At 44.6% G+C, this 27618-nt stretch overlaps 1 protein-coding gene across 12 annotated transcripts in view; it reads right to left on the bottom strand.

The window, feature by feature from the left end:
* Window positions 1-27618, bottom strand: part of MAGI2 (membrane associated guanylate kinase, WW and PDZ domain containing 2) — a 1374207-nt gene that overhangs the window by 47369 nt on the left and 1299220 nt on the right. For 3 of the 12 annotated variants that reach the window (XM_049714930.1, XM_033439767.2, XM_033439774.2), the window contains one exon: window positions 26113-26201. The exons of 8 other annotated variants lie outside the window; for them this stretch is intronic. In XM_049714930.1, coding sequence (XP_049570887.1) covers window positions 26113-26201 — 89 coding nt within the window. Of the gene's footprint in view, window positions 1-26112; window positions 26224-27618 lie in introns of all 12 variants that reach the window. One more of the 12 variants, XM_049714932.1, reaches the window with a different exon arrangement.

Genomic DNA, 27618 nt, shown 5'->3' with positions numbered 1-27618 from the left:
TGGGGGAGGTTTTGGTTTTAGTGGGAGTTTGAAGGGAAAATAAGAGTTCACTGGATGCAGAAAGTAGGAAAGAGTATTCAAGAAGGTGGGATCAGCAAGGGCTCAGTGGGTTGTGGGAATGGTAAGGGGTGCCTGGGCTAGTGATAGAAGAGGGGGCTGGAAAAGCAGGTTGGGTACCTGGGAACCCCAGGTACCAGCTAAGGAGTGAGAACTTCATCCTAAAGACAGTGGGAAAGGTTTTAAGCAGGAGAGTAATAAGGGTGATCCTTCCTCTTTATCTAACAAGTGAGTTAACTCACTGATGCTTGAACTAAAACATGTTAAATGTGTGTTGCTTCAGTCTGAGTATCATGTTTTAGATTTCCTTTATCAAGAAATGGAATTTCTTTTCATCTTACTAGTATTGGTAAGCAGAAGCACTACTGCCCTTAGGATGGATAAATACTATTAATCTGGCAGTTAATGTTTATTGAACATCATGGACTTCCCTGGTGGCACAGTGGTGAAGAATCCACCTGCCAATGCAGGGAACACGGGTTCGAGCCCTGGTCCGGGAAGATCCCACATGCTGCGGAGCAACTAAGCCCGTGTGCCACAACTACTAAGCCTGTGCGCCACAACTACTGAGTCTGTGCACCACAACTACTGAGCCCACGTGCCACAACTACTGAAGCCTGCACGCCTAGAGCCCATGCTCCGCAACAAGAGAAGCCAGTGCAATGAGAAGCCCGCGCACCGCAATGAAGAGTAGCCCCCGCTCGCTGCAACTAGAGGAAGCCCACGCGCAGCAACGAAGACCCAACGCAGCCAAAAATAAATAAATTTATTTAAAAAAAAATTATTGAACATCTGCTCTGTGCCAGGCACCGTGTTAATTGCTGTGAATTCAGCATGAACAAGGATGATGTCCTTGCCCTTGAAGAGCTTGTTATATGAGGTAGATATAGAATGAGTGGTTTCAGATGTGATGTATCATCAAAAGAAAAGTTTAAAACAGTAAAGGATGCTACAGAAGCATTTAATGGAGAGCTAACCTCATTCAGGGGTTCAGGGAGGCCTCCCTGACAAAATGGTTTTCAGGTGAAAACTAGATTGATTATAGTATTATTATTAGCAGCAACGTCATCCCCTATTTCCTCGATAATTAGCCTTTCTCTCTCAAGTGGTTGCTTCTCTTCTGCTTACCTTGGAAAAACGAAAAAAATGCATCTCTCCCTTTTATACACGCCCAAACTCAACTTTTCATTGTTTTCCAGGGTTAGCCACACAATCTTGACTTCCCTGCATTCATACTTCCACACACTCATTCATTTGTTCAAGTTCTGTGCTATGTGCCCGGGGTATGTGAGGGGACTCCAAATAGACGGTCCCAGGATGTGAGGAGTAGGGTGATAGGAGAAGAGGCGATGGCAGGCTTCTTCATTTGTTGGCGTGTGAAGGACTGTGGAGTCCATTCTGCAGGCGTCGGAGAACCACTGGAGGGTTTGAGCCTGCCTTTGTCATGTCAGTATTCATGAACACTGGAGGTGCAAAAGAGATCTAGAGTCGAGGCAGTGTAGAGAGTTAAATCCTAGCTTTACTACTGACCAGATCTGTGGCTCTGGGCAAAGTACTCAACTTCTCTGAGACTACGTGATATAATAACTACCTCAGGTATCTGTTATGAAAATTAAAATTACCCAAACTTTTGTAAAAGCTAAATAAGCATCTATCCCACTTTTGGGCACATAGTAAGCACATGTAAATAATAATGACAACGATAAAAAACAGCTAACATTCGCTGGGCACTTACTATTGTGCTAAATGTTGTGTGTGCATGTCATTCAAATTTCACAGAAAACCGCTGATGTAGATACTGGCATTATCTCCATTATGCAGATGAGGAAACTGAGGCTCAGAGAGGCTAACTGGCCTGTCCAGGGATTATCCCCTTCCACCCTTTTAGTTGCTTTTTTTTTTTTTTTTTTTTTGCGGTACGCGGGCCTCTCACTGCTGTGGCCTCTCCCGCTGCAGGGCACAGGCTCCGGATGCGCAGGCTCAGCGGCCATGGCTCACGGGCCCAGCCACTCCGCGGCACGTGGGATCTTCCCGGACCGGGGCACGAACCCGTGTCCCCTGCATCGGCAGGCAGACTGCATCGGCAGGCAGACCACTGCGCCACCAGGGAAGCCCCTTTTTGTTACTTTTATTTAAAGTTCCCATGAGGAGCAAAAAGGAGAGGTGAGTTTTATCACTTGTTTCCTGCAGAAGGTGCTGGAAGTAGAGCTATAGCCCTGGAGCAGGATCAACAAATACAGATCCTGGTAGATCTTCCTCCTGGATAATCCACCTGAGAAGGAACCAGAGCCCAGGAGGCATCCATCCAGGCAGTGAGTTTGCCTTACCTTAAAAAGGAGAGTTCTGACTGGGTTCTGAAAAAGACTGCCTATGAATTTTTTCCTTCTGCAAACGAAGTCCCTGTTTTTCCTAGAAACAAACCAATGAGTATCAATTTCTGCAGCATTTTGGTCTCATACATAATGGCCAACTTCCAGCAGGTTTAATTTCACTTGAGCAAAAAACAAGGCTCTTTGTTGGAGTCACTTCTTCAGAAATAAAATTAAACTGGAAAGAAATACTAGAAACGCTATTTGACTATCACTGCGGATGACAGTTTATCAACGCCTCAGATTTCTATGGGTCTGTGCACAAGCAGAAAACTCCTCATGTGTCAGCAACCCCTGCAGAGAGCGCTAGTGCGGCGGCTGGATGGGCTGCAGACAGGCAGGGGAGCCAGAGGCCGGCTCGGGAAAGGATGTGGGCAGCTGAGTGCAGAGGGGTCGGTGGTGAATTGCTGGCAGTGACGCAGACTGAGGATCAAGCTTGTGCAGCAGCCCCCTTCTGTTCAATACACACTTGCCGCCAAGGAGGAGCTGCTGCTTGGGCTGTGAGCACAGCTGTAGCCTAAACACTCGGCCCCCTGTTGCTTCACATGAGCAGACCCTTCAACTTCAGTGTCACCTCCTCAGACGGGCCTCTCTCACCACCTTGTCCAAAGTGGTCATTTTCTATTTCAGCTCCTTTCTTTCACAATAGTTACCTCAATCTCTGTCTCTCTCTTCCTCAAATACAAATCCTATTAGACAGAGACAGTGATCTGTCTTGTCCGCTGTTGTAACTTCAGTTTCTAACACAGTGCTGGGCACATACTAAGTGTTCAATAAACAGCAGTTGAATGAAGGATGAGTATCAGTTGGAGATCACTCATTCCCTTCTCTCGAAAGTGGAACCGCAGCCAACCATCATAATTTAGAGAAATGTGGCGAGACCTGGTATACCTGAAATAAATGTGTATGTATCTATGTCTGTATCGGTGACATCACTTGATGTCATACAACTCAGTTACGTTTTATTGTAGTACTGTCTTCCTAAATGAAAAAAATGTAATGGTATTACACACTATGTACAATTTGTAGGAAAAAAATGTGTATGAATTGCTAAAACCTTGCTGCTCAAATTGTTCCATGGACCAGCAGTACTGGCGTCACCTGCGAGCCCACTAAAAACACAGCATCTCAGGCCTCAACCCCAGGCCCGAGGAATCAGAATCTGCATTTTAACGAGCTCCCCAGTTTGAGCAACGGTGCTCCACAATATTCACAATTTAGTCGGTGAGATCATTTTCTGAACCGAGGGAGCACTTTCCTGAAGTTGAGATAAGAAATAACAGTGGTGACCAGCGTGCTCAAGTGAATGATAGTTCCAGAAAGAATAAGAAATTCTATGCCTCCCAGGTTGACTTTTGTCTCTGAATGCTCAAGAGAGACTGCTGGTTAAGTTAGTGGTGTTTTAACCAAGCGTAAGTCATGCCGTGTTACTGGCATAGTTAACACCAGGGAACCATTCAGTGTTTCCATTCAGGACAGGACAGTAACCGTTCCTTGTCTACCTCAGGGATGACTGGAGAGAGGGTATCTGAAGGATGTGTTGCTAGATAGTGCTTTTTAATTTTTACAAATGATTTGATGTTTAATATTCACTAACAGGACTTCTTAAAAAGTCAGTAAGTTAGCTGGCTCTTGTTATTAAGAACTTGGAGCCTGTTTATCTAGTCAACACATTCCTGAGATCCTCAGCCATTCAGAAACCACCACTCAGTACCTGGCTCCTGTCTTTTCCTGGCAACCACCTGAGGGAAGAATTAAAACGATGACAGGCTCTTCCCTGAAGAGCTGTTACAAAAAACTTCCATTCCCTAAACTGTACATGTGATTAGTGATGGGAATTATAAGTGGTCTGACCTCCCACACTTGAATCAATCAATTAAATAAGCATTTGTTTAGTGCCCAAAGGTGCCAGCATGGGGCCACGCTGGGAATTCAGACTAATAATACCGGATTCCTACCTTCAATGGGACTAAGTGACTTTGGTTTATCCACAACAAATCTCTTCCCGGCCTGGTGAAAAACCGGGAATATTCTCCTCTTTCTTTAATCAATTTAACTCTGTGCCCTAGATCAATAGGAGGATCGATGGCTGTGAGAAAGTCTTATTCTACTTCATCTGGAAAATTAAACCTCCTTCCCAAGATGTCCTTAGTCACTGACCCTCATCAGGGAGGATAATGTTTCCTTTACTCTGAGCAGGCAATTTTTATTCTGTGGGCCTCCGGAGCAGAAAGAAAAATCATTTTCGAAGCTACCTCTTCTGTTGAAGGTGCCTGGCACATTGGTGCTAAACAGGCAATAAATCATAATAATTGGAAATAGTCGCCCATGGCACGATCTGATTGAGTCGTTTTAAACAATCACTTTGTGTTGACAAAGGGTAGGGTGATTATGCCAGAGGAATTCAAAGGTGCTTGAAACAAATGAACTGGAGAAATTGCTTGAAAAATGGAGTGTGTTCTTACGGGGCAATAGGCTTCCTGCATCCCGGCTCAGCCTTGAAGTCTGTAGACCCTGGCGGATGAGTAATTAAGACTCTGCTAATTCTTCGGCCTTACCCTCGGTGGAGGGGACCCGACCGCGTAGCTGCCACCTGAGATTTGCTTTCTAAGTCTGCAGTTTTGAGAGATGGACCTCATAGTGACCTGCTAATACCGTTCCGCAGGCTGGGAGATTAATCCTTACGTTAATGTGTGGGTAGAGTCATTTAGAGTACAGCTCCCAGCACACATGCAGCCGTTCTAATATAGACACTAGACTTCATCAGGTAAGTCATTATTCGTAATGATAATAATCCGTGCCAATGGGCTGCTTTTGCCAGCGTATTCCCGAGACATCTCCCACTGGTGCTCTTGGGGCACCCGTCCGGGGCTTGTTGGGTGGCAGTTAATTTTGTATATATTTTCCAAAAGGGAAAGTGCCGGAGGGTAAGCGACTTCCTTTGGGTCACCTTGCAAGCAGGAAGGGGTTAGAGCACAATTCTAGGTCTTTCCCACTCTCTCCCCAGACCACCGCGCAGGGATGAGCAGAAAGGCGAGCTTGGCGCCCAGCCGCGGACCGGAGGATGAGCGTCCCCTGGTGGCCTGTTCCTCCTCGCAGCGATCACGGACCCCGCCCGGCTCAGTCCTGAGGCGGGAGGAGGGGCGCTCCACGCTACGCCTTGCTCAACTTCCCCTGCGTTGGCAAGGTCACCCACACGGGTTCAGATGGCGGTCCCCACACTGGGAATGATGCTCCAGGTAGAGCAGTGGGTCTCTCCCCCGCAGACACACCGGGGACCAATCCCCAGACTCCGGCGATGAGACTTAGAGGTGGGTTCTTTGTAAAGCGTGGCAGGCAGATTCCAGTCTGCAGGCAGGGCGAACACCTGCTGCCTTGCTCTTGACCCCAAAACGTCAGGGTCATGGGGCCTTTGTTCAGGTTCCCAGTGGTCGAGGCTACATTTGGCTACATTTACATGCTTTGATAAATGACCCAAAGAGTAACAAGAGGACAGTTTCACTGGGCTAATAAAATGGCAGCCCTTTCCTGTCTGGCGCATGTTGTAGGCCCTGAGCCGACGCGGGCTGGCTGTTGCTTTTTAAGATGGTATTCTCTATAACGGCCTGGAGTCCAGTTGAATTTCACGAGTCTCTGGAGGGTTACAGCTGATCAAGAAGGCATGAACTCCACGGGGCTGTTGTAATGCAGGCTTTAGAAGTCTGGGCTGCAGTCAAATTGCTCTGGATCCAGTCTCTGGTCACCCTCCCTGATCAAGGCTAACCAGCACTGTCCAGCCTTGTCTTTCTTACTAGTAAAATGAGAGAAGCTGTGGTACCCAACCCCAGAGCCGTTATGAAGTCTGAGTGAGCTCAACCATGGCACCCGCTAGAATGCCAGACACATAGTCGATATGAAGTAAATGCAAAGTGAATTAAATGCTGCTGTTATTATTGGTTGACCACAAAGACCCTGTCCCTTGGAGACTCTCTGAAGGCCTGACTGGACTGGATCTCCTGGAGTTACTCTGAATGAGTCAGCTTTATCCATATCCAGAGTATTAGAGCTGGTGATCCCTGGAGCTGCAAAATGCAGCTGACTAACAACTTCCAGACCCTCAAGACGCAGGACTCCATCAATGCATCAATGTAGACAATATGCAGGAATATACCAGCATTCCCTTAAAAAAGCTGAGTAAAGCCTTTGAATCAGGCCAGGAGGGCACACACAACTCAGTGAAAAGAACACTACGCTCTGAAGTCAGAAGATGGGTTCAAGTACATTGTCCATTGCCGACTAGCTGTATGATCTCGGGCAAACCTCTCTGGGCCTCAATTTTCGTAACTATTAAATGTTAAGTGCTTTCCTTCTTAAAGTTCTTAAACTTCTTAAAGTTGCCTTGTATGAAATAAAGACACTATATAGAGTGGGATATATTGTTTTTCTTACCTGTTTTACATGACAAGAACTTTTTAAAACAGTAAAATTTGGGGGCTACATTTTAGTCACTGAAATTGCTCTAAAAGGCTTTGGGTACCCCTAGGTGAGGTGGACGGACCCTATTGTTTGTGTGTGTGGCAGGTTCAGCCTGAGATGGGAACACATCTGTGTGGAGAGTTTGTACTCTGGAGCTCGTATCAGCCTTCACTTAAAGAGAAAGTTGCGCTGGGAACTTAAGTCTTAGAATAATTTGTTTTAGAAGTACAGACGCTCTCTTGACCTCTGGGGGTGGAAAGGATTGGTCCAAATCTCCATTTATATCCACTGGAAATAACCAGCAACCTGGATTAGGAATCTGGATTCAGAGAGTCCTAGAGGATGGACTGTTAGCCCTTTCTTCTTTTTTAGCATCTAAGCTTGAATGAAGCGAGTCAAAGACGTTTTAACTGATGTGTGGCCACTGTCTTCACGGTCAACTTGTCACACTGCTGTTTTAGTAAAGAGTAAGGGCTAATCAGTCTTGCACTTTATTTTTGGCAACACCCTTCCCTAGGACACAGGCATCCTCATTTTACTGAGAGGAAATAATTGTAAACCTTAAGAGGTGTAAGTTTCAGTCTCAAAGACTTACGAACTGAGAAGTGATGCACTTTTGGTATAACTATTACTTTTACTAAGTTTGATTTTTGCCAAACTCTAACCTAAAGCAAATGCAAAAAGAAAAATAACAATGAATGGATCAAGCCAATTACTCAGGTATAAATCTTCTCTCTTTCAAGTTCATTCTGTTTACTCTTTCATCTTCCAGGGGCAGCTTAATTAAAGGTAAATGGGAAAAAAAAAGGGTAATTTGTGTCCTAACTTGTAGTTCTATTATGAGGAGGTCATCTTTATTCCATTATTTTATGAGAAACATTAAGATAATATTTCTCCTCCTGAAATTTACAGCACTATTAATGTTCCCTTTTCAGGATCCAGAGTTCCCAGGGCATTCTTTCTCTTAGTAACTAAGACTGACAACAACTATTTCTAACTGGAAACATTGCTGCTTTAAGTAAGAGGTGTATGCGTGTCTATGTGCGTGTCTCTGTGCATAGGGTGTCTGTGTGTGTTTTGTGTGTCTGTGTGTGTGGATAGGGTGTGAGTGTATGTGTGTAGCGTGAGAGTAGAGACTTTTTCTTCCTCTCGAAACGTAGCCATGAGAAAGACAGACTGGCTGCTGTCACTGCCTTTCCAGGGACAGAATGACACAGTGAAAGAGTTGCCCACAGTGGCATTAGCATCTCCTCAGACTCCAGCTCCACCTTTTGCTGAACAGTAGAAAACCACTCAATCTTAATGCAGAGCTCTAGTATACCTTTTTATTCCCGTCTTCTTTTTTTTTCACAGCAGTATAGAGGACTGGTTGGACGCCAACAGACTGAGAAATCTCTAATTAATTTCTCATTTGACAAATGTCTTTGGAGTGACTATTAGATGGTAGCACTCAGAATACACTGGTCAACAATACAACGTCAGTGCCCTTGTGGAGCTAGCATACCATTTGGGGGGTAGTATTTGGCAAATAGAGGTTCCCTCCGAGAGATGGAGTCCGAGAATCGATGGCAAAGTCAATTTGACATTCAAAAGACCTCAGTGTCATCGTTGGCTACAAGCGGGGATAAAGGTCAAATGTGGATGGAAACTTAAGACTCAAGGGATTTCATTTGGGAAGTCTCCCTCGCAAGCTTGAGATTGTATCTAAGTGGTGGAGACCTAGGTACGTGGGACAGCAACAGCCAGGTAAGGATCTTTGGTTGGGGGTCTGATATGCTTTCATTTCTTGACTCATTCATCCATTCATTCTACTACACAGAGTGGCCTATTCATACCCCTAAGCCAGAGCAATGTGCTCACCACTGGGAATATGAAAATGAATTTAAGCCATGTTCATTCTGACCCTGTGGAGCTCACATTCTAATGAAGGGAGAAGGACTCCTAAAGAAAGAAGTACGCTACAATTCGTTAAGCACATTAACAGAGTTATATACTGACTGACAGGAAGACATGGAAAAATGCCTTAGAAATTTATTTTTGAGGGAAAGTACCTGAATAATGAGGACATTTTCATGAGCCTTTTCAGTTCCAGTCAACAATTTTATGGTTATGTATATCCATGGGTTAAGCCTTCATCTGAGAGTGAAGATTAATTTAATCAGAGCCCACTTCATTTACAGCTATGTTCAAGTCTCTTAGTAAAGAGTATGGATGGAGTGAAAGTGCTTTATTTTTAAAATTAATAAGCCTAGGTGAACTAGAAACGATTTTACTTTTCAGGATAACTTGACCTTCCTGTTTTACCATTTCTTTGACCAACTTCCCTTAAGACAGACTGACTTGAGTTTTCTTCTTTCAAAGAAAAAAGCTGTAGTCGCATCACGTGCTTATTTCTCCATCATGTTATGCTAACTTTCATATATGAAACAGTATGAGGGAAAAACTGAGTTGCTTTCTTCGCAGGTACATAGCTAGTTCACCCTTGTCTACTGCACTTTTTTCTTTCTTTCTCTTTTTTTCCTTTTGGCTTAAAAATTTTCCTAGTTGGAACCAGGGCTAGATCAATATGCAGTTTTTCTGTAATCGATGCATTCTAGCTTAACTCTGAAACAAGCTGGCTTTTCCTGTAATTGAAAACGTTTGGTGACTAGGGCAACTCCCTTATTAGCCCCCAAGGTCTGGGAGTGCTCGGTTGTCGGTGAACAGATAGGCATCCTGTCTTCTCCTTGGTGGTTTGCTTTCAGGCAAGGAGCCAACCTCTACAGGGATATTCAGGGTGCCTGCAGCCTTATCCCATGGAACTTAGCCTCTAGATGGAAGATGTGACCTCCCCTCCATTCCCTATTCCTTAGGTCTTCCCTGCCAGCAGCCCTCCCATACCGAGTTCTAATATATGTCTTATGATACTGGCTCTACTGAACACTCAGCAGCTTTGCATCCTTCCCATGAACATCAAGGTCAAAAACCAGATGGTCCCTGGTGTCCTGGACCTGGCAGCCTTGTATCTACAGAGCCCGGGTGATGAGTCCACAGTGGAGAAATTGAGGAGCTAGGAACTTAACACCACATTCCCTGGGGCCAAAAGGGCCAGAAGTAGGAATGTCTTCAGTATCAGGCCCAATGAAGATGCTGATGAGATGACCTGGGTCATCCACAGGGGAGGCTGTTAACCACTCCGTTTGAATTGCCTTCAACATGGCTTCTGTGGGCTAAAGATCATGACCGCGGAAGAGAATAAGCTAAAACCTAAATATCTGCCCAGAGCTCTGACAAGCTGAGCTACAGTCAAGTCACGGGGCCACATAGGGAGCTGCTGCTTTTAATCAACTTCCTGTACCGAATAACTTATGATAGATCTCAAAAGAACAAAGCTAGCTAGGGGCCACCTGCATGCCAGCTGCAGCAACCCTTACCTGCCGAGCAGGGAAGAACTAAATCAAAAACTATAATTAAAAGAGACAAAGATTTTTAAATTAATTGTTATTAATAGAATTAAGCTGTACTAAGTCTTGAGCTGGTATCACAAATATGCTAATCAAATGTTCTTCCCAGATGAAAATGTACATGGACTGAAAGATTTAAAAGTCACTTATTGCATGCTGGTTTATAACATTAAATATTAAATATATTAGCTGTTAATGTAAAGCAGTTTAAGGACATTTTGCATCGCCCGCTAAATAGCTAGCTAACTGCTTATCCATCTTTATATAATATATAGACCAAACCCCCATGGACAGGATGTAGAATTACAATACGGACTAGTCAGAGACTGGGCACTTTTTACAAAGAACCAAGGAATGAGGGTGGGTGTTACGTGCTCTCTGTGTATCGTCTTAATAGGAAAGGAAAAGAGATTGAGGCAGGATGATTTAGATTATCCATAAATACATCCTCCAGTGAAAACTGTTAAAATGGGGTTGGAGGGAGAAGAATCTTCTTTCCTAGATATCTGTCTAGCTCAGCTGTCCAGGCAGGCTCTGGCATGGAACTGTCTGAGGAGAAGAAAATGAACGGGATTCTCTCCTGGTGAGCCTGTAATTGTGCCAGCCTAGACCCTCCACGGCAGCATGTTGCCTTTCAGGAGCCCGCTGAGCCTTCCTGGATTCTCTAATGATGAGCTGCTGCCATCTTGACTCTCCCACTTCTCTCCTCTGCCCGTCAGTCACTCAGGAGCCAAGCCTCAGGGCTGTCCTCCCTCGCCTTCCCTTAGTAAGGTTCCCAGCAGTTCCTCGTGTCTCTGCCTGCCTTTCCACTCCCGCCCCAGTTGAGGCCCTTGTTTCTGCTCATCTACAACGCTGCGGTGGTTGTCACGTTGCCATTGCTGCCGTCACCTCCAGCCTCTTTTTTGCTATCCCACTGCTCTGATCGTCTCCATTTGCTGGCCTCCGTGGCATGGCCTGAGCCTAAACGGTAGGCCTTCCCTCCCTCCCACTGTCTCTCTGACATGCACCTCATGCTCCAGTCAAATTGCTCTTCCTGCCTTAACTCTCAAGTCCTCACTTCAATTGATTTTGCTTATGACTGGATTGCCCCACTCCCTCTCGGCCTCCTAAAATTCAGCCTATCGCTCAAGGCTCAGCTCAAATGCCACCACCTTCTTGAAGTCTTCTTTGATAACCTCACAGAGAAAGATGCACTTTGCTCATCTCTTCTGAGCACCTGTTGGCTGATATTTACTTGATAGACTTGTTTGGGTCATGCCTACTAGGTAACGTGTGGTTCCTTCATCTTTCTGTTCCTCTCAGTGCTAAGGTAGGTGCCTTGCACCAAAACCTTTAACTTGGGAATGAATCAATTCAAGAGAAAGTCTTGCCCATGTGACATTTTGGAATGAAGGCTCTGAAATTAAATGGGTAACCATGTGAATATTATTAGGTACTCACTGGCATGTCTCCTATACGCAGAATATATTAAATTGGGGTACTGCTTTGCTTTTTATAGGGATAGTATTTCAGGAAGAAAGTCTGGGTGGAGAACACAGTGACTCCCCCAGGAGATGCCTAAAAGTCCTTGTGCATATAGTTCACGTTCTCACCCACGCATACATCTACATATGATTACTAAGAGGCAATGAATCAGTGACCCCTGAAGGAGTCACTCTCTCTTCTTCCTCTTTGTTCTCTGATTACTAAAATATATTAGAGACACTTTGGAAAGCATATAAAAGTGTATTATCTGAGCACTATTTCTTACTACTCAGAAAAAAACACTTAAAAATTTGAAGTTCTCTCCAGTTTTTTACTTCCTATGATACTTCTCCTCTCTACCCTCATATTTATGTAAACTGGATTTTCATTTCACGCTGATTTGGGGTTGGGGGAGTGGTTTGTCGTGCATTCTCCATTCACCCAAGAATGGGTTGCAAACATAAATAGTTTCATTGATTTCTATTCTTAGCTAAAAGGCATTCTGAGGAATTTCCAGTGGACATAAAAAAAGCTGGGAAATTTTTTTAAATGGTTTCAAAATTAATTTTTAATTTATTCTGTCTTCTGCCCCTCAAACTTATGATGTGCTGCCTTTATTTAAAGGACAAGACATGATGAGAAAGAGACACTGTGGAATAAAAGACGCAACGGAATCTCATAATCATATCAATCTCATGATCACTCCCAACGTCACCCGTCTGATCAGTAAAGTGCTTCTCCCTGGAATGGTCAGTGCAAACTGCAAACAGTGCGAAGATGAGAAAGGAGAGGAGCTTACATTTATCTTTGGCTCAGGACATGTAGGGCTTAGGCCTGTGGCTGAAGGTTTTTCCTTCTAGAAGTTTCACTTAGTGCTCCCACCTTGGCTGACACCCGTTTTGCAGCTCAGCCCTTCCATGCTGCTTGACCGAATTCCTCTCTGAGCTGTCCTTCCACCGTAAATCATGGCGGGGGCTCTGTCCCTACTCCTGTAATCGCCTCTAGCCCGTAACAAATGGTTGCAGACAGAATTGCAAGTCCATGATGTTTTAGTGGCTGGAAGTCGAGCCCCCAACAGCCTTTAACGCCTCCTCTCCACCCCGATCGTGGAGGTAGGTGGGCTGTGGATCTATCTGAACCTGATAAACAAAACCCATTAATTCCAAGGACGCTGCTTGCCAGACTGTGCCCAATGACATCCTCTATCAATATACCTGGCAGAGCAAAACTATCACTGCAATTCTTCTTTGAAAACATGGCAGGGATGGCTCAACGTTTTCTTCTTCAGTTCAGAGGGGAAAATGAGAACTCCAAGTATTCAGGGTCTCACCGAACATGGATGTACTTCAGAATTTATATCTGTAATTTTCCACATACTTGTGCTCTTGGCAATAAGACAGTAGCTCTAAGACCTTATGGTCTTTTCACCTCTGAAATATGCCAGTATTTCTCTCTCTGAATACCATTTTACAAATTGGGACTGATAATGAAGGCTGTCTGATACCTATGTAAAAGGCCAATAAATCTTTTACAACAGAGAAATTTCTTAAATCACCAGGTAGAGGTTGTCCAAATTTTACGTTTCTCATCTTAAGTTGCCTTAACTCTCTTTGCTAGCTATTTCATATTTATTAAGTGCTACAGCTGTGTTTGTATAATAACATTTTCATACTCAATTTTGTCCTTGAATGGTTTTTACCCTTAGCTATGAACCTATCGGGACCTTAGGGATCTTGTATTTAAATTGCCTGATGGTTTTAGACCAATGTTGTTGATCACTATTCTGATTCATTTAGTCTCTTTTTTCCACACCATAGGCTCTTCTAATTAAGCCAGTCTTGCTAAAAACAAGAGGGTGGTTATTTAAAGTGAAGACTGAATATGAATGAATCTTCTCAGCTCAGTCAAGGTGCTCGCACAAAGACAGCTCTTTCTGGATGTGCCAGGGATGTCTGCTTTGGTTGGCACCTAAGTGACACAGGAGGGTTTTCCATCTGCTGCTGCTGTTCAGCTGGGAATATTCCTGAGTGAGCGAGGAGAAGGCAAGGAAATGGAAACGTTTGTTTCTACGTTAGCTTTGTAGGTTAGTGTGGTCAGAATTCCTCTTATGTCTTAGATTTCTGAGCTACAAAGTGGAGATGGTTCTCCCGGAGGTCTGATCTGTCTTCATCTAATTTAAGGGATTCTCAGAGGCCTGCCTACTTGAAAACATCATCTCATAAAAACATTCTTAATGAAACCACATATTTAGAGGCGAAGGCATAGTTACCAGGAAGAGTGATAACTAGTTACCCTGGGCTCCACTGGTTCCCTCAAATATTACCAACTCAGCTGGTTTCCCAAATGGAAGCATTTCCACACTCAAGTCAACAGGAATGGGCCTCAAAGTACTGCTTTGCCGGGTGATAGATACCTCTGAAGTCAGAAACAACAGCACCCTTGGTGATGGCCAATCCCTACCTGGGACACCAGCCTGCTCTGGTTCTGTCACTGTCCAGTGTGCTATAGGTCCAGTGCTCTAGGTCAGGTCTACCACTGGCAAATGAAGCCCGCCCAACACTCATTCTCCAAGTGCCTGAAAAGCTCTTATCGCCCAGAACACTTTAGAAAAAAGCCATAGGAATGTCAGTGGTGTCCTGGGCTTGGGCCTTCCCTTGACTAATTGCTCTTCCCCAAAGAAATACAATACACGGACACAGGCAACTTCTGAGCTACCCAAGAAGGCCTACAATTTTTTAAACTGTCGAGGAAGGGTGTTATGAGATGGCATACAGCCCTCTGCTTCTCTGAGAAGTATTGTCAGTGCCGCTTAAAAACCAACTAAACAAAACAGAAGGGACAATAATAGTAAAACAAACTGTATGTACACGTAAATACTATGCAATTGTATCCAATTTTGAATGGAATCCTCTTGTGCTCCAGCTGGAGGGGTGGTCAGAGAACCTGTAGTTCAGCCATGTCACCATGGTAGCAATGAGGTGTGGGAGCCCCGGAGAGCCAGGCCAGGGCCTGAGGGGTTTTGCGGGGTGTGTGGGGCAGCCCGGCCTTCCTGCCCAGCACTGATTCTCAGCTCCAGGCGTTTTTTATTCCATCACACGGCTTCTGCCAGAGCTCATAAATGCTTGGCTATTGGAAAAGATACTTTAATATAAAGGTTACTCCATCAGCCAGGAGTAGCTCCCAAAACTGGGTCCGTATGATTCCCCGACTTCATCTATGCTCCCGTGAGAATGCAGATACTCTGACCCAATGGTTTTGCTTTTCAGAGTTATCCTGAGGAAATAATCAAAGATACATGGGAAGATACAGCTACAAAGATATTTTTTCGGTATTTTTCACAATAGTAGAAAAACTAGAAAAACAAGAGGAGTCCAAACAGGAGATTGGTTGAATGATAAACCTATACAACAAAGTGCTAAGCAGCTGTGAAAAATGATGTGTAGAAGGATATTTACTATTGTGGACAGGTAAACAGACTGGCAAATGAATCAAGCAGGTTTCAAAACAAAATGGTTACATTTTCAAAAAAGGAAGAAGTTTTTCCTTCTTTCGATTGTTTCTGCTTTTGAGATAGTCTATAGCTAATATGTATTATTGTGTTAAAATCAGTGAAAGCTATGTTAGAAAATGATGCCCTTTGGGGCACCACTGGAGCACGAATGCAGCCACAGAATGACAGTAGGAACATTTTCACAATTGAGATTTGATACATCCTTTCTTAATTTCTGTCTTAAGAGTTCATTTCAGAACATCAGCCTTTCACGTAGGTCCCCCGGAGCACTTGGTGAACAGACCTGATAGAGAGGGAGCCCCAGGGGTGTGGCACCTCTGACCCAGTAGGTTACCAGGTGAGGGTCCTGTCTCGGTCCCTCTTCTCCCTTTCCTGGTCAGATTGGCCCCAAAGGGGAGTGAGGACCTGGGAGGACAGACAGGCCAGGTACCTGCCGTAGGAATATGATCTAATTGGAGATGGAAAAGTGAGGCTAAGGTCTCTAAAAGCTTTCTCTCAGGAGGAAACTCTGAACCAGGAATTTGGAAAAATATAATCGACACTTCCCTGTATTTTCTCCTCTCGGGTCTCTGGCCTGAGCAGAAGTTGGTGGCTCTCTTCCCGCACACCCTGTCCTTTCCCTGCTTCAAAGTGGAGGCATCCATTTTCTGGGGTGGGTGGATTGAGGACAGAGCAGATGGAGGAGAAGGGTGATGAGAAGTGAGAAAGTGAGAAAAACATTTCCGCTGAAAACTGTTTACTCTTTGCTAGGAAACAGAGGTGACTGGATTTTGCTGCATTCTGTTCAGCGGTCCAAACTGAACTTCCAGCTGCTGTGAGGTATTAAAGGCTTGGTTCTAGCTTTTTGAGTTCTCAAGCACGTTTGTCCTCCTGAGAGATCTGCCTCAGAATCAGCTGGATCCAACACTATCTTTTATGAATTGAGTTTATTTTGCACCTTCTCTTATATATATATATATATATATATATATATTTTACATGATATATATATATTTAAATGGAGCAGTTTAGTATAAACATAGGCAAAAAATGCTGCAGTTAGTGAAAATAATTTAATTTCCATAGTGCAATGCTGGACTGGAAGGGTAGGAATTCTTTCTTTTTTTTTTTTTTATGTTGGGGGTAGGAGTTTATTAATTAATTTATTTTTGCTGTGTTGGGTCCTCGTTTCTGTGTGAGGGCTTTCTCTAGTTGCGGCAAGCGGGGGCCACTCTTCATCGTGGTACGCGGGCCTCTCACTGTTGTGGCCTCTCCCGTTGCGGAGCACAGGCTCCGGACGCGCAGGCTCAGCGGCCATGGCTCACGGGCCCAGCCGCTCCGGGCATGTGGGATCTTCCCGGACCGGGGCACAAACCCGTGTCCCCTGCATCGGCAGGCAGACTCTCAACTACTGCGCCACCAGGGAGGCCCGGAATTCTTTCTTAAAAAAGTCTCCCACCCGCTCAACTTACTCTGACAGGCATCCTCCTGATCTCAGTGTGTGTATGTACTACGTCCTTATTATTTTTAAGTTCCTTCAGTCCTAGGAGTGCTTGTTCTGTCTTTTTTCCTAGTAGACCATAACCTCTCGGAGGGCAGGGCCTGACTGCTATATGTCCTTTCTAGTCACTCATTCATTCATTCAAACAGTGCTGCACAAGGCACCACTGGGTGTGAAGTGTGGCCTCGCTGAGCTAGTAGTTGTGGCTCTTGTCCTCAGGAGGTGAACAGTTCTCTCAGGGGCCAGCACGGGGCTCTGGGCTTGCTAACTGATGAAACAGATAATAACCTCACAAAACCTTTCATAAACAAGGTCAAAGAAAGGCACAAAGGATGCCATGCTCCTCGTGGCCCATTGTGCAATAACTAAATAACCTGGCAATGCGTTTCCACTTATATCACCTGTCAACAGGGTGAGGGCTGCTGCCACCACCTGAGGCTCCTGACACCTGAGGCTCCTGAGGGATGGGAACGCTTTCCCCTGGTCAGTGAACTTACCGGTGGGGAATGAGGATTGTGTTCTATTAACATTTGTCTGTTTCCGTAGCCTGGCTGGCAGGACAATTGATATTCCCCTTTGCCACTGACCCTGAGCTACTGCCTCAAAGATGCCTTCGTGAAAACAGGTGGGATACAAAGGAATGGAAATATTTAAACAATCACTGAAACATCACCAGACTCTGGAATTTCCTTTTCTACACTTGCAGTCCTACTTCCTTACTGCCCCAGTGGAACTCCAAAGCCACCCAGTTCCAAAATCAACCAAAGGCAAGAATCTTAACAGCAGCAACAAGAGAAGCAAAACAGAAAACTCTGTAGAGGGAGAACTGATAACTAATACCAATCTTACTATAACCAGCACCTCCCTCCAACTGACGGCTCCTTTAAGAAACTCGGGGCTTCTCATCTAATTTCCCTGAGGGATGCACACTTCAGCGCAATTTACAAAATAAAGCTCAGAAGAGGGTAAGTCCTCTGTGTTTTGAACTACTAAGCCTTAGAGATGCTGGTTCTCATAAGAGCCCAGTGTGGCATTGTCTTTTTTTAAAAAAACACATAAAACTGACCCTCTCATTCATTTTAAGTGTACCCTACAGTAGTGTTACGTACGCATAACAGTCCTCTAGAACATTTTTCATCTTGCAAAACTGAAACCCTGTGCCTGTTGAACAACGCCCCCTTACTACTCCCAAGCCCTGGCAACCACCATTCTACATTCTAAGACTTGACTAATTTAGTACCTCATATAAATGTAATCATGCAGTAGTTGTGTTTATGTGATTGGCTTATTTCACTGAGCATAATGTCCTCAAGGTTCATTCACGTTGTAGCATGTGTCAGGATTTCTTTCTTTGTTAAGACTGAATGATATTCCACTTCTTTATCCATTCATCCAATCATGGACATTTACGTTGCTTCCACCTCTTTTGGCTATTGTGAATAATGCTACAATGAACATGAATGTGCAAGTATCTCTTCAAGATCCTGTTTTCAGTTCTTTTGGATATATACCCAGAAGGAGGATTGCTGGATCATATGGTAGTTCTATTTTGAATTTCTGGAGGAATCTCCATATAATTTTCCATAGTGGCTGCACCACTTTACATTCCCACCATCAGTGCACAATTGTTCTAATTTCTCTACATCCTCGTCAACACTTATTATTTTCTGTTATTTTTTAATAGTGGCCATCAAACAGGTGTGAGATGATATTTCGTTATGGGTTTGATTTGCATTTTCCTGATCATTAGTGCTGTTGAGCAGCTCATCATATGCTTGTTGGCCATCTGCATATCTTTGTGGTCCAATCATAGCATAACCAGGGGTTTCTGGATAGAGCTTCTACGTGCCCCAGGGCTTTAAGTATCGAAAGACCGGGATTTGGTTTCACCATATTTGACATCTGAAAGGCAATCAACATTTCACTTCCATGCAGAGTAAGCAGTGAGATTTTTGGTGGGTTTTTTTTTTTGGTTTTGTTTTGTTTTGTTTTCATGGCCACTGCCTGATATTTCACTTTGAAAACAAGCTAAAGATATTGATTGCTGTATGCCCAGAGGTAATAAGCTATTGATAGAAATAATGGGAAAAGGCCAACTGAACAGATGTATTTCACTTGGAAAAGATAATTTTTCTCTCTTTTGGCATTCTATATGAAAAAAAGAGAGACATCTTGAATATAAAAAGAGCTATTAAGAATTCCTGCTACTTATTTTCTATAAGTGAATTTTCATAATGAATTACAAAATGACCCAATTCATTTTTTGAAGGCACTACGTTAATAAGAGACAATCTTTCTCTAGGAAAACCCAGTATGTGACAGCAACTCCAAGTAGTCATATGAAAAATGATTGTGTCCATAAAGTTGGGATGAGGGACAGCAGCCACTGTGTCACTGCTCACCTGTCACAGGGTAAGCAGGGAAGTGACACAGAGCCTGGAGCAGGCAACAAGGCAAATTCTATATTCTCACTCTGCTTTCCTGACCTTTCCTTCACCCCTAATTTTCTGAGCTCTTCCCTGGAGACGCTGTCTGCTGAAGATGCATGGCTCTGATGCAGTTGCTTGTTGTGAATCACTATTTAAATGTCCACACACATCTGAAAATTCCACATGGATTTTTACCCCAGATTAGTTCACTCACATTACTTTCAATACTAGTACTTGAAAGGAACTGAGCCACCAGATAACCAAACCCTATCATTAGTTCAGATGAGAAAATCGAGGCCCTGAGAAGTTAAGAAATGCTTGAAAGGTCACCCGCCTTGTCAACAGCATCATTTCTGAATTTTCCCATTTCTTTTTCCTGACAATGGCTGTGCCACCTTCCCAAATGCTTGGGGTCTTACCTGGGGATAATTTTTGAGTTCTCCCTAACTCTTATTCCCTTTACCTCATCAGTCACCAAGCCTTAATGATTCTTCTTTCAAGACTCTTGCTATTGTCACTTCTCCTGTATTTCACGTCTGCTGTTTTCAGCACCTCATTGCCCCATCCCTAAATTTCCTAAGTTACCGTAATAGCCTCCCTGTATGAGTTCCCTCCTTATCTAAGAGACTGGTGATTCTCAACTCAGGCTGCTCAGTACACTCACCTGCGGCACGTTTTTGTTTTTTTTTTTTAAAAAACAAAGCAGCATACCTCCCATCACTCCTGGCACCATTCTGGTTTAATTGGCTTGGGGAGGAGCCTCTACAGGTATTTTTTAACTGCAACTTCCCCAGGTGATTCTAATGAGTAGCTAGATTGACCTAGCTAGGTGATTCTAATGAGTAGCTAGAGTGACCTAGATAGGTGATTCTAATGAGTAGCTAGACTGACCTAGGTCACGGCTACCTATTTGAGAGAAAATAGAAACAATTTACAGAAACAATAAAAACTCCGATTAACCAGAAATAATTACCTGGAACACCGGACTAGCCAGTTTTCCTCCATTCAACTCTTAACAGAAAGCAATACAAGAAAAGAAGCAAATAGGCAGGAATTTATTAAAATACAAACAAACATCTACTTCTGATTTAGGTTGAGATGGTCCGTGGAAATTTGGGCCATCCTCCTATGCCTTTTATCTCAACAAAAGCCTATGTAGAAATTTGCTCACCTCCTCTCACGAGCACACCAAAATAACAACTGCTGAACAAGCATCCATAAAACAGACTGGAATCTACCAAAAAAGATATTCTACATCCAAAGACATAAAGAAGAAACCCAATGAGAGACAGTAGGAGGGGCACACTCGCGATATAATCAAATCCCATACCCCCCAGGTGGGCGACGCACAAATTGAAGAACAATTATATCGCAGAAGCTCTCCTACAGGAGTGAGAGCTCTGAGCCCCATGTCAGGCTCCCCAGCCTGGGGGTCTGGCCTCGGCAGGAGGAGCCCCCAGAGCATTTGGCTTTGAAGGCCAGTGGGGCTTGAGTGCAGGAGCCCCACAGCCCTGGGGGAAGCAGAGACTCCACTCTTGGAGTGCGCACACAAGGTCTCGTGTACACCAGAGCCTGGGCCAAACCTACCTGCTGGTCTTGGAGGGTCTCCGGGGTAGACAGGGGTGTGGCTGTGACTGTCTCTGGGCTCATAAAAGCTGGTGGCAGAAATATCAGGGAGCATTCCTCTTCTCGGACTCTTTGGAGGCGGACATCCAGTTTGGGTAATTAGCAACGAGACCTGGCTCCACCGAACAGCCTGCAGGCTCACAGCGCTGGCACGCCTCAGGCCAGACAGCCAGCAAGGTGGGAATACAGCCTCACCCATCAACAGACAGGCTCCTTAAATACTTCCCGGCCCACAGCCAAGCCTGTGGCTAGACGCGCCCCTTGATAAGGCCCTGCCCACCAGAGGGCAGGCACTGGCCCCTCCCACCAGGAAGCCTTCACAAGCCTCTAGACCAGCTTCTCCCACCAGGGGGCAGATAGCAGAAGCCAGAAAGCCCCGATCTGGCAGCCCGTGGAATTTGAGTCCGCAAACACAGGGACCAACTGGTCCCTGGCCCTTGAGTGGCAAGAGGGGACTGAACTGCTAGGACACATAGGACACCCCCTAGAGAGAGCCACTTCTCCAGAAACATAAGTAATGGGGTAGGACCTTTCACATGCATAAAAACACAAATAGAAATTTAGACACAAAATGAGATGACAGTGGAAGATAAAGCCCCAGAACAACTAAGTGACGTAGAGACAGGCAATCTATCCGAAATTTGCTATCAGAATGATGACCTAATGATACTGCAAGACTTTTATTAATTCATGCATTTACTTGTTCACTCTCTCTGCAAAGCACTGTTTTAAGAACCCAGGGTAATAACCAGCATCTGAACTCCATAAAGGGGAAAGACTCCGTGGACGTTGATAACCAGGTTGCAAAACAGAGTGATAGGGGAAAGGGGAGATGCGTGAAGGTCTATGAGACTTCAAAGGACTGAGAGATTACTTCTGATGGTGGATTTGGGCGAGGATTCGTGGAGAAGGCAGCCTTCGACCTGGTTTTTGAAGGAGGACATGATTTGGGGAGAGGGTTTTCCAAGCCAAGGGACCAGCATGAGCCCAATCATGAAGGTGGAAATATAGGACAATGCCAAGTGTTCCGGCAGCGCTGCAGCACAGATATGTATACGATACTGTGGAAGAAGAGAGATGAGACTGATTTGGACGGGGCCAAATCAGGGATGCTCTGAGGACTCATTTAAGGCTGTGTGTGTGTGTGTGTGTGTGTGTGTGTGTGTGTGTGTGTGTGTGTGTCTGAGTGTGTCTGAAAGGTCTCTGAGTGGGGCAGTCCTTTAGGACAATCAATTGCTCTGGCATCAGTGAGCAGGGAAGATTGACCACAGCAGTAGGGAAAACAGGTAGAGGTTATTTCACCCTGTGGAGTGGGCCTGAATGGGAGTAGAATGACAAGAGGAAAGGAGGAGAGGGCCCTTGTGAGAAATGAGAGAAGTAAAATCACTCAAACTTGGGAACCGGCTGCATATATATGAGTGGGAAGGCACTTCGGATGGTTCTGAGCTGGGCAACAATGAGGGTTGATGGTTTCTTAATTAACAGGTGATTCAAGAGGAGGAGCAGTTTAGGAGGAAAGATCATGAATACAATTTTGGATACACAGATGTGGAGCATCTGGATAGCAATGTCGAGAGGGCAGCTGGAAGTCTTGGGAATGAAATCAGAGATAGCAAAACAGACATCAGTCATCTGCATGGTGGTGACAGGCGGAACCATGAGAGCCGATGAGGTCCTGAGGGACAGGTTGGGGGAGGGGTGTCAGTGCGTGAGAAGAGAGTTGAAGGAGACCCCAGGGGGGCAATCAGAGAGGAAAGAGAAAATCCAGCTAACACACTGACCAATAGTGTCAGCTTACTGGGAGTCCCAAGGAGATGAAGGGTTGGAATCAGTCACTGGATTTTGTTACTATGGTGAGACTGGTGATCGCTGAGGGGACACTTTTCACTACAGTCTTGATGATGGAATCCAGATTTCAAAGGGCAAATGTGTCAGGGGAAAAGCGAAATTAAATAGAGCATGCCCATTTTCAGGATACTTTGTACCTCAATCCAGGAATGTAACACACAGTATATTTGAGAATGGTTTCAACAAGAGTGTGATTAAAGAGCATTTTTTTTAAATAGGTCTTTTATTTTTTGGCCGCACTGCACGGCATGCGGGACCTTACTTCCCCAACCAGGGATCGAACCTGTGCCCACTGCAGTGGGAATGCAGAGTCTTAAACACTGCACGGCCAGGGAAGTCCCTAAGGAGTACTTTTTGTAAACAATGAGCACCCTGTTTTCCTTAAACATTCCCTACATACAGAGTTCCTTTAGGGTAGAAACGGTGTCTTATTCATCTTTATACCCTACCTACCCCTGCCCTCTGAAAAGTCAAACCAGAAAAGCCAGGCCTTAACCCCAGGACTGGATCTAAGCAGGAGCTCTAATTATCTGTGGTCTCATTGGGTGGATTCCCAGTGTGGCCTGCCTACGGTGAGGTCCCGCAGAGGAGCAGCTGAAGGCCATTTCCCACCCACCAATAATCCTCACAATGTCATCGTTAACTGAGCGCTACGCACCTGCATTGTGTTAAACCCCGCAGGCAAGGGTGCTTCTAGGCCCTGCCCTCCCCCGCCTTTCCTAAAAGCCTTCCCAGTCCATTTCAGGGCAGAGGCCTTTCTCCCTGCAGTTTCCCTGCACCCTCACCCTGGCTTCCCTGACTCTTCTCTTCGGGAAGAGATTCCTGCCTCTTGGTCTGCCCTCTCCTGGTCATCTTCACCGCCTTCTCTTACTTGCCACTCAGATGTGACCGTGTCCCGTGGATTCTCCTCTCTAGATGCAGCGGGGTCTCTTGGGGAGAGCTCATCCCACTGCAGGACTCCAGGACTTCCAAAACGCTCCGGCCCTTGAGCATCTGATCCAAGTTCCCTGTTCGTGGGCTGCTTCCCGTTAAGTGTCCTCCGGGCATCAGAAACTCCACAAGCCCGAAGCTAACCTCGATATCTTCACTCCTAAACTTGCCCCTTGGCCCACGTGACATCGTCTGCCACCCAACTCTGGCCACATCCTGTTCCCTGACCCTTTCCCTTACATTCGTTATTCACCAAGTTAGGTTATTTCCATCAGTGAAATGTCTGAAATATCTCTACATTCCCAACTTGCCATTTCCACCACCACTTCCCTAATTCTGGTCCTCACATCATTTGCTTCAATTTTACAATTACATTTTAACTGCCCCCAGTTTCCTATAAAAGCCATTTTAAATACTATTGAGGCATAATTCCAAATACAGATATTTTCACCCTTCCACTTAAGTTTTTGGTGACATCTGATTATATAAAATTCGAATTCCTTTGCTTGGCAAAGAAGGTCCTTTTTGTGGAGCCCCACTTTAATGTTCTTTCATCCCATCCCTCCCCTTTTCCTACTTAGTCTGTGTGGTAGCTGCCTTACCTCTTGTCCACATGGGTGAAATCACACTTGTCACTCAAGGTCCAGCTAAAATGTCACCTCTTAGGTAGAGTAGAATCTTCTACAACCCTGCTCAGCAGATTTAGGGTGCTGTGTCCCTTGGGCTGTTCTCACTCCTTTGCCAATACTGTTCATACTTGTCCCATTACCTCATTCTCTCCCTGTCACCCCTCCTTGCTTGGGGATGCACATAGGGAGAGACTCTCTCATTAATCTTTATCTCCCCAGCACTGAGCAAGGTGCCTGATAGATGGTGGAGCTGAACTGAGACCACAAAGAGTCCTCCAGTTTTGGGGTTTTTAAGCTTTTTATCTAATGACTCTAGTGAATTGATTCAGGTCCCCTCACCTCTGTGGAATGCAGACTGAACTATGTGACAAGCAAATACCTTTCTTTTGTCAGAAACAGAAACCTATACCTCTTTAAACCATGGTCACTGGACTAGATTTCCCCAAGAACTATTCCCTGGCTTTTTACCTTTTCCAGTACATTGCAACTGTCTTCTTTATGCCCTAATTTAAGTTTCTCCTGATCAATAACTTATCCTTGAGAGACAGACACTTCAGAGAAATGAGTCATTTAAAACTTCTGTTTTTGTAGACATCTTTAGGGAATGATTGTGATGGGTGTGTGTGTGTGTGTGTGTGTGTGTGTGTGTGTGTGTGTGTGTGTGTGTGTGTGTATAGACACATCCGCATAAACGTACTTGATAAGGAAATGTTCAGCAGTAGGTCAATTCAATAATTCATTTAGTGAATATTGCCTTTCATTCTTAATTTAAACCAGTCCTGGATGGCAACTAGCAGGGTTATTAACAATTGAAAAACATATTTCAGAAAACATTCAAAAGGTCAGCTTAAAAGGCCTCGGTGGAGAAATGCTTAGCCGTGGCTGTGACCGTGTAAATGGAGTAGAATCAAACCAGAATTGAGAAGTGTGTCGTCTGATTCCTGCTTCCACGGCTAACCGTGGGGACTGAGCGTGCCTATCAATTACTGCTGAAAAGTTAAACTGACATTTTAAAATCCCGGTTTTTAAAAATTGTGGCAGTACTCACAGACCCACTGCAGGATCTGACAGTGGACACGTGGGCTGCTCTAGGCATGTAGTTGAGGGGTAAAAAGTTGCACGAACAGTATTTGCAAGGCTGTCATCTACATTCTGCTTTATTTGTGTGTGTATGTGTATATATATACACACACATGTACAGGACACTTAGTTTCCTTAAGAATTTTTACTGGATGTTTGGCTAAAATACAGCCAACACTTAAGGATGTTCATTTTGAAATAGTGGTGGACACTGTTTAGATACAGACTTATGACCACCCTCAAAAAAAGCTGCATCACTGAGTACGGAGGAAGGTGAGTTGGAAGATCCAGTCCTGACTGAATAACTGGCACAAAGCAGGCTGGGGAAATAGCACGATGCCAGGTGGAGTTCTGGGTTCCTAGGGCTAAAATGTGTGACGACTGTGGCTCTGTCTGTCTGGTGTAGAAAGGGTGGCCTGCGTTGGAGCTGGCCAAATGTGGGCTGAGAGGAAATATACTTTGTTTTTCTGCACTGAAGCCCAGGGAGGACTTTCTGAAGTGTGTGGGGCAGAACTCACCCAATGCTGCCTCTGTTATACGTACCCTCCCGGCCTTTCCTTCCTGCTGGGGCCACTCTAGGCTGGACCCCTGGAATTGGTGCACCTCTTATTTTCCTGAACCCGCAAATCCTATCCTTACCACTTATAAGGTCTCAACTATAAATATTTTCCAGAGCTCTAGCAATAATTAGACAAGCTACTACGAAAGAGAGAGCATTATACATCAGTTAAAAACATATGCAAAACCAAAGCTCATTAGAGAAAGATAATATTCATGCAGATTTTACAAACCGTGTCTTTAGGGTGGCCCAATAAGTAGAAATATGGGGACCCATGCTTGTCACTTTTCATGCACATGGAGAGACTGGAAGGTACCATTCCTAAAGGAAGGGGAGGAAGAGCCTAGGACCAATCATTAGAATTAACAGAACCAGTGACAAAGATATAGTATTACTGTTAGAATCAAGATTGCTTAGTACGTTTAGAGCAGCTGAATAAAAATTATCTAGGCAGTAAGAATAAAGACTTTAAGTAAAGCTGACCCTATCAAGCATGCAGCCAGTGAAATTAGTGAAAGACTGAGCTACGTTCATAATCCAAAAGTAGATTTTTTTTCCTCAAAATATTGAAGGCATCCTGAGGTGCTTTTAAGGAGGCACAAATGTTTAAAACTTGTTGAAATTGTAACTTCAGAATTTTTGCAGAATTTTCTCGTAATGATAGGGTGTTTTAGTGAGACCAGCTGTCATTTGAGAAGTCACAGTAATCATTTCTAAATTTTGAAAAATCCTCAAATTAAAGATATGATGTGCCCCTGTTTTTATGTTTTCTCTAATAATCTCATCATTTCTTACAGCTCTTTTCACCTGTGACAATCTGCTTATTTATATTCAAAGTTCACAGTTGACTTGCTGGCTGTAATTATTTTCTGGAAAAAATAAAGTTGAAAACAATGCAGCCAGGTTTTTCCTGTTCTACGTGGCTGTACTCACCTGTCTGAGGTCTGTGCTCTGAAACCAGCCTCTTAGCGCTGTCTTGGTCTGTGTCTATCTCAGCGCCTGGGCTACAGTTCTTTACCTACATGAAGATGGGTACTAGAAATTCTGGACTATCTGTCAGTGATCTCCGCGAGACAGGCCCCTGGGAGATGTAATAACCGCTCCCTGCAACGCCTGATGCTATGTTCTCTCGGGTCCACACGGTGCGAGGTAGAGGGGGATGTGAAGTTACTGTGATCAGATGCACTTAATCCACGCAGCTCAGACACTTCGGGGCCTGATCCCTGCTTTGCCAGTATACACTGATGACATTCCCTGTCTGAATGCCTACCTTGCTCCACACATGCTGCCGTGTATCCATGGCTTCAACACGCAGAATGGAACAGCGCTCCGCGTGGATGTCCCATTATGCCCCCTGGGATGCTTTTCATTGCACAGACTGTGTCTGAGGGGAGGGAGTCTCAAGGGTGGGAATGAACAATTTGAGGTTAAAGGGAAAGTAGAGCCTCTCTGTGGTGAGGGAACTAACGTTTAACAATGAATGTGGGGGGGGGGAATTAAATTTCAGAATTTATTGAGTTTACCATTTAGCCCTGCTAAGATGCAAGTAATTTTGTACAAAACCCATCAAGTGGTTTTAGTGTCACACAGAGAAGGCTCTCATTTGGTTCTAAATGTGGGCTTTACTGGGCTTGAAAGATACATGTGCTAGGAAACCTTGGACCAGAAGATCAAATCAAAGAGCCCAGAATATGGTGGAAAAAATTGCTATGAAGGGGGCCTTCCCTGGTGGCGCAGT

Source organism: Orcinus orca, chromosome 9 (genome assembly GCF_937001465.1).
Source record: "Orcinus orca chromosome 9, mOrcOrc1.1, whole genome shotgun sequence".
Lineage (NCBI taxonomy): Eukaryota > Metazoa > Chordata > Mammalia > Artiodactyla > Delphinidae > Orcinus > Orcinus orca.
The sequence above is the reverse complement of the archived record's forward strand: the minus strand, read 5'-3'. Positions and strand labels throughout refer to the sequence as shown.